This window comes from Ornithodoros turicata, chromosome 8, assembly GCF_037126465.1.
Source record: "Ornithodoros turicata isolate Travis chromosome 8, ASM3712646v1, whole genome shotgun sequence".
NCBI classification, from domain to species: domain Eukaryota; kingdom Metazoa; phylum Arthropoda; class Arachnida; order Ixodida; family Argasidae; genus Ornithodoros; species Ornithodoros turicata.
In genome coordinates, this window is record NC_088208.1 from 35,998,213 (window position 1) to 36,006,109 (window position 7,897).

The window sequence follows — 7,897 nt, forward strand, 5'->3', positions numbered from 1 at the left end:
CAACATTAAGTCTCTGTTGTATCCGGAAAGGAAGCTTCACTCCATAAAAAGATTCACTTCTGGAGCTTCCGTGTGAGACTAGTTCTCTTGCATGCCTTGTTGCCAGGCCTGTATATGGCATTACAACATCAAATACATATGTGTTCGGGTACTTTCAGGAAAGCCGTTCGCGCTGTGCTCGTGCTGTTCCCTTTGTTTGGGATGCATTTCCTGATGACTGTGTACCGCAGCCCGGCCAACTGTGGACCTTGGGAGGTGTACCAGTATATCAGCAAGGCTTCCGACGGCTTACAGGCAAGGCTTTATCTCGACTTTTTAATGTACATGTGTAGAAGGAGCTGTGTTTCTGTACTTCCAATACTCCTCCACATGCCCCATTTGGCATAAGTCCTATCATGCAAGGACGTCCGTACCACTCTCTCTCTCTCTCTCCGTTTTTGCTACTTTCCTCCTCCTTGCATGATATACTAGCACTGCTTAACGGGGGCAGGCTTTAAGAGAGAGACCAGGACAAGGTCTGTCTGGGATGTCCCCTTTACGTATAGTGCAACTGCACTGCAAGTCCAAGCTTCTTTTTCTTAAGGGTAATAAAAATAAATAAGTACATCACGCAAGATCGATACCAACTTGCGCGGTTTATCACCGTTATTTCCTCCTTCGTTTTCTGCCCTTGTCTACCAGTGTTACCTTAAATAGTGCATTTTTCATGCTGCACCGACCAAAAGGAACAAAATTGGCAGAACATATTTCTTTAAGCTTAGTAGCGCCGGCAGCGTGACAAAGGTTTACTTATCTCAGAAGAGTTGCGCGTTTGGAATTTATTTTAACGGGTGTATCACGACTCTATGCCCCAGAGCATCGCCAGAAGGAAAACGTCACGACTGCAATGGAAATGTAGACCTCGTATATCAGAAGTAAACGTTGTCCACGTGCGACCGTATTTCTTCTTGTCCTTCGCACGAGAAATGAAACCGGAATAAACAATGAATATAAAAAAATATAAAATGATAAAAACAACATAAATAGCTGTGTATCTTTTATAGGCGTTTAGCTTTGGCATAAAAAGGAAAGAGCCCTGGTATAAAAGAGTATCTCTTTTACGACCTCAGCGAAACGACAGCCAAATGAAAATAAAAGGCCTTCAACCTTAACATCAACTTCGTATGGGAATATCCGGGTTCTCTTCATAGGCTTCCAGAAGACTTTTTGTGATGTGGCACTACGCTACGATAGACCTCGCTTTGGTTTACCGATTGATATACCGGTGCGATGTGTGGCGGGTGAAATCTCTCAACGGCTAACAGTCGCAGCAATACAAGCAGTTAATGGGTTTTCCCGCACTTAATACTGCATTTAATTGATAAGCATGGCTTTCAGAACAATTATTGAAGAGCTAATGTTCCTTCCTTCGCATGACTTATGCACAGCGGATCGCGCGAACACTTTTTCGTTTCTGTCACGTTTTCTGTCACTGATGTGGTCGAAGCACATAGAGAGTTGAGTCCAGATCCACTTGACAAAGGCAACAAAACAGTGAAACAGTGAAGCTTGGTTACAAGCTACACGCTATACTATACAAGCATACTATAGCTATACAAGCCTTTATTGGATACAGGAAGGGAGTTGCCTTAGGACAGAAGCCGCCGATATTTCGATCAGAGACTGTTCTTCTTCTGGGCACCGTCCACATCATTGGCATGGTATTTAAAGGGTTAGGTCTGACGTGTTTAAAGGTTCATGCGAATTGTGGGTCAACAGCCCGGAGAGAAGAAAGGTTCCGTACGGGCTTCTACGGCCGGAGTGAATGGCTGCTTTGTTAGAGTGTGGAGGGGATTATGTGAACGTTGTGATCTACTCTACAGACCGGTTACAGAAAAATGGAAGGTTCACGAACACGTGGACGAAACGGGACAACAGGCAAGAATTGGCAAGCATAGCGAAAGATAAGGAGGTTAGTGGTTACGTGGGGAAAATTCCAAAACGAGCAAAGGTTTTTTTAAATATTTGTAATACAAAGTTGTGGCATGCAATAAAGAAAGTAGAAAGCAGTGGTCATGCCAAGCATGCCACAACTTTGTATTACAAATATATGTAAAAAAAAACCTTTGCTCGTTTTGGAATTTGCCCCCACGTAACCACTAACCTCCTTATCTTTCGCTATGCTTGCCAGTTCTTGCCTGTTGTGCCGTTTCGTCCACGTGTTCGTGAACCTTCCATTTTTCTGTAACCGGTCTGTAGCCTAGATCACAACGTTCACGTAATCCCCTCCACACTCTAACAAAGCAGCCATTCACTCCGGCCGTAGAAGCTCGTAAGGAACCTTTCTTCCCTCCGGGCTGTTGACCCACAATTCGCATGAACCTTTAAACACGTCACACCTAACCCTTTAAATACCATGCCAATGATGAGGACGGTGCCCAGAAGAAGAACAGTCGAAATATCGGCGGCTTCTGTCCTGAGGCAACTCCTTTCCTACATCTCTACCGGTTCGCTGAATTTCTACCCATCTTTATTGGATACAAGCTTTTGTGCAGTGGACTGTATTTCGTCAAGCACCAACTGAAGAAATGCCGTCTACTGCACGAAAGCTTGCATCAAATAAAGGAATGCTTCAATGTTTTACCGTTTTGTTGTTGCATCTGTCACTGACAGATAGTTTAGAGAAATACGTTGTCGAAAACATTCATCGTAGCATATATGGTTCTCCCGTATTCAGCATGATTTGTCCGAGCCCCTTTGTGTAAGCGCGAATATTGTATTCCGTATTGATGTCGATGTCGCTGTCATAGAAGTACGTTTAAAGGTTTAAAGGGTAACATATTTATGCAGGGATTCTTCGTTGCTGTCATATTCTGCTACTTGAACGGGGAGGTAAGTATCTTTCATACTTACTGCCCTTTGCCATCTTTCGAACTTCGTGAATGAATGAATGAACCTCATCACGGGAAGCCATCCTCGTACATGTTCGTGCATGACAACACGTGATGTTCGGTGCATGCGGGTGGTATGAAGAGACGTATCAGTGGTATCTTCCATGCCTTGCTGATTTTTCCGAAACGTGCTCGTGGTAGCCTGTGACGTCATGTCCGTGGTTGCTTTGTATTGGGTACGAAGTTTTTAAGGGTGACCCCACGAGCGAATCCCCACGCACAAAACAGAAAGGAACAAACGTTCTGTCTCGTAGATCGTTTGTCGCATGTCCTGATACTTTGCGTTTCAAGCGCGATGGTGGTAGGCGTGAGATGACGACATGGGTCGGGTGGAGGGGCGATGCCTATTGGCTCTAAAATTACTGCTTTCACTTTATGACACACAATATTATACGCTCAGTATTGGTTTCTCTTATTTATTTATTTTATTGCATATATATATTTTTAAGCCTTTCTCAGACGCTCAAGTTGCTCGGAGGTCTCAGGCACAGTGTATAAACGGAAATGTCCTTGACGGGTAATAAATATTGCTCGACAAGGTCATTTCCAGATGTCATTCCACATGGACATTTCTTACGAGGACAAAAGAATTGAGTTCTCGATTTATTATTTTTCTTTGTTGTTTGTCTCGCTGGTAATGTGCCTTAAAAGGTCTTACGACCACCCGACCACCATGTAGGTCCGCCTCTGACTTTACAGGGCCAACCACCGCGTGATGTGGTTACGCGAATGATCACTCGACTGCCCTACAAAGCTAGCACACTTAAAGGCGTTTTGCACATGACTTAAAGATGCCGCCAATTTTTCTTCCAAAACCTACCTCGTAAAACCTATACCAAGCAATACGCGTATGAATATGAGAGAACTGATGTTCTGAGGCTGGAACAACACAGAAAGGTCAAATACATGCAAAGCCTCAAATTGCCTAAGAAATTAACGATGAAAGATGAAAGTCACTGTAAAGGTTGGCCAGCTGTAGGATTCGAACTCACATCTTCTGGATCACGTTTTCAGTAACTTTCATCTTTCATCAATATGCGTATATCAGTCTCCACCTTTCTTGTTTTTGTTTCTTTTTTTTAACAATCAGTCAGTATAAACACAACGAAATTTTTGGATCCAGGGCACATTAACGCATGATCGTGCTCTCCTTTCCTTCTTATTACCCAATGTTAGCAACGAGAGTAGGTGCCTCGAAGCCTTTACTCCCGTCGTACTGTAGCTTCTATTTGTGTTCTTGTGTAGAAGTACCACTTTTCGCATAGATGGTGGAGTACAATGTAGTAGTTATATGCGCCTGCCTGTGGATGTCCTTGGAGCGTTGCCTTTATTTTTGTCGCAGATTCAGAGCCAGATCATGAGGTCCATCGCACGCGCGAAACTGGAGTCTTCCTTGGCCAGCCGGTCGAGACGACGGTCCACTCGCTCCCAGTCCCTTGTTCAGTGACCGCTTGTGTGCTTCCTTTTTCTTCCGCCCTTGCTGTGAGTGCATTGTTCTTGCCTTGTTTGTTGTTGTTGCCAGACGCGACCACTGTTTCGTGGCTGCACTGCACATTTAGGAGGAGGGACGTGAACTCGACGATTGCATGCGCATGGTCACGGTTGGGTTTGCACAAGTAACACGTGTGGATGTGGCAAGGTCTCTATACAGAGAATGGGTTCTTGAGGTCTTGAGAAGTCTTGAATGCCGTTCCGTTGCTTCTTTAACGTAGCAATGTAATGGTTACGTTAACACATAAAGGCACCCCAACAACGCCGAATATCCTATGGATGTATGAGTCCGTTAGGACATTAGTCGTCGTCGAGTGGCCATCCACAGGATATTCGGTGCTCTTGGGGTTGTCTAGCCTTGAGTCGTATGCGGAAACGGAACCAAGCGTGGATAGGTACGGACTCGAAGCTACATTAAAGCAAGAGCCGGAATCAGCCTCAAACATAAAAATACATTTAGATGAAACGTAACAAACTGTAATAACTTTTGAACTCCCACTTTTTCACATGGTACACGTTGGGACTGTACTGAGCAATAACATTAGAATGTTGGGAAAGACGACACTCGGGAAACACGACCTAGAGGAAACTCAACCATGTGGTCAATATCTCTTAAGAAGCGAAGTAAGAAGCGAGGCGAGGACATCTGCACGTTGTGTGTTGTCCAACCAGAAGGGATGATTATTCCTGCCTGCGGAATGAGTCTTGTAGCATGTCCATACGCACGTTAGTATTTAACGATGTGAATAGTGCCCATCAACAGACGCATTCATTGCGTGGGGTGCACATGACATTTCACACGGGCTGCATGCATAGCACTTGGTTGTCCCCTCCCATCGTTTATTATTGGACGAACTCGGGCCTTAATATGACCATGTAAAAGAGACCCTGAAGCTCATAATTGCGATATTTCTCAAAAATGGAGTGAGTGCGATACAATGGTGGTTGCAGTGCTTCCCTTATAGTATGTGTTGCAGATGCGTTCCTTTACATGTTGTTTTGTAACTTCTTTCTTTCTTTCTTCCTTGTTACACGCTGCAGTGCTCATTTTCATTAACGTTGCAATAGTACTCGTATTGCTGTATTATTGTTTCTTCTGCTACCTCATTAGGGGCATTGTTTCAAGCTTATAATTTTCGCTTTCGTCTGCACTTCAAGTTTCAACCAATGCACAAACATGAGAGCCCGATTCTTTATTTGATATGTCTCCACGTGATTTTACCTCATAGATCGTGAACGTTTTACAACACTCCTTTCAATCTGAACCACAAGTCACAATGTCGTACCAGGAAAGGCCAAATCAACATATGTAACATAGGAGGTAGTGTAAGCAAGCAAGAAGTCGTGATCGGCTGGTATCTATCTAAATTGTTCCTTCTACTTAACTGCCCGTGATCTGTTGTACCTCTTGCAGGTCCTCCACCTTCTGAAGCGCTCGTATGGGCGGTACCGCCTGCAACGGGGCTTCTCCGGTCCACACCGTCGGAGCATGGCCATGACACGTATGTCCGTCTCTACGCACGTCTCATCGACGGGTGACAACTTCTGTCCGAACAACGGTTCCAGCAAGAAGTACGCATGCACCCGAAACGGAGACGTCATACCTGAGGATGAGGTGTGGTACTAGTGCATCTCCGCCGTTGAGTGGAGCGTCCCTCGTGGCTTGTGTGTAACCAGGAAACTACAATAGATGTTCACCACGGTGCGCCGTGCAAGGCACTTATGGTTGCCATTTTACGTGCCATTTTACGTGCAGTTGCTCGTGGCACGTTTCCTGCACCCTACACCGTGCGATGAGGGTGAGCGTTTCAAAGATATGCGCTCAGAGCTGAGGAACAAGACAACGCCACGCGCAGTCGTGCACTTTGGCTGGTGTGAGCGCGTTCGTTTTCCGTTCAAAACATTACTTTCGGCTTTTTTGCGCTTTTAAGAGGACACGTGGCATGCACCTAGAGAACGGGATGTCGTGTTAACATGAACTACGAAATCTCCAAAGACATTCCGAAGTGTATTCGGAAGATTTCATGTCCTCCCCAGGTACACACAGGAGGAAACCGACGAGAAGCACTCCAGTGGCCATGGATGAGGAGAAGCACAAACACGTGGTCCCCAGGGCAACGTCCTGGGGTACACACAAAACTGACACAATCAACGTTTTTGTTATGGTGTTATGACGTTCAACAGTGCAAGCTCAAGATGCACCTAGATGTCGCGCTGGCGCGCCTTCGCTGTTGGATGGTGCAGCTTGCAACATTTCCCGTCTTTCTTTTAAATTATCTCCGAAGAGAGCCGCCAGATCGGCCGACTACTTGTCTGTTGGGGTTGCGTGTGGTTTTGTTGGGCATTCGTGCTCGCAACATACAGGAGCGATTAAGATGTAAAATTTCCAGGAAGTATCAAATTAATTCAATAAGCAAGGCCGATAAGAAGGCTATCACTTGAGAGTTCCTACGTGTCTAGTAGCTTGACGACTCTCATTAAGATGAATCACTGATTGTCTGAAATCTAGACATCGTTCGTGTCAGCGAGGCTATACTACTGGGGAAAAGGAGACAGTGCGTTGCGGGTCGTCTGTCACGGACATTGTGGTTTAGAAGTGGTTGTAGGAAGCGTGTGCAGAACTGAACGATTGACTCGTTGACGAAGTACTGTGGCCTGTCTGCGGATACGTATTTATACGGCACGTAGTAGAGTTTACTCTACAAGAATGTTCTTCCGGACGAAGCACACTGATTTTGTCTGCTGAAAGTTGGAGAGGCGGGGCTGTCGACGTTCAACGGCGTTGCCCCAGAGGCATGTCTACCGAGACGTGCGTCATCAGAGATACTGGATGATTACTTTTATCGCAGATTCAGTCGAATGTGTTTTTAAACAGTCATTTAAGTATAAATAGAATCTGAGTGGACGTTGCTCGAGAAGTGTGATCATTGTCTCCGTTACCGAATCTTCGCGTCCTCTCTCAAGGTGTGCTCCCAAGCTGACAGGGAACACTTGCACAGGGAACAGATAGCGCACAACAAGCAAAACACTCGTCCACGCACTTGAAGATGATTAAACGTAGCACTTCTCCATTATCAGTGGTAATGGTTTTCGAGTTGGAACTCAGTTTCAGCTTTTAGTACATCGTATTTCATCTAACTGAGAAACAGTGTGAAATACTAATCTAACGCGGAAACTGTGGCGCAGCATTCACCAGGCGCCTCCCGTGGGACAAGTGGATCGGGGTAATCCCATTTGCCATTACTTCTGTGAAACGTATTACTTCATGCTATTCGCGTGCGAGGGTCATCTTATATTCACATATTTGTACAAAAAGTACCAGGAATTTAAAACAATCATTAAAACAACTTAGTGTAATATTTGTACCTCACGTACTGGCGGGGCGCTGATGCATTTTGTAGTATCCACACCGTTACGTGAAATGTAACAGGTGTAATCTATTGAAAGATTCAGACGTACGAAGGTTGTCCAGGAAA

General features: G+C 45.1%; 1 protein-coding gene across 8 annotated transcripts in view; it reads left to right on the forward strand.

The window, feature by feature from the left end:
* LOC135367145 (calcitonin gene-related peptide type 1 receptor-like) overlaps positions 1-7,326 on the forward strand; it is a 135,964-nt gene extending 128,638 nt beyond the window's left edge. For 7 of the 8 annotated variants that reach the window (XM_064600263.1, XM_064600264.1, XM_064600262.1 and 4 more), the window contains 3 exons: positions 159-294; positions 2,830-2,871; positions 5,836-7,326. In XM_064600263.1, coding sequence (XP_064456333.1) covers positions 159-294; positions 2,830-2,871; positions 5,836-6,048 — 391 coding nt within the window. In that variant the 3' untranslated portion in view covers positions 6,049-7,326. Of the gene's footprint in view, positions 1-158; positions 295-2,829; positions 2,872-4,272; positions 4,413-5,835 lie in introns of all 8 variants that reach the window. The other variant, XM_064600270.1, reaches the window with a different exon arrangement.
* The last annotated feature ends 571 nt before the right edge of the window (positions 7,327-7,897 follow it).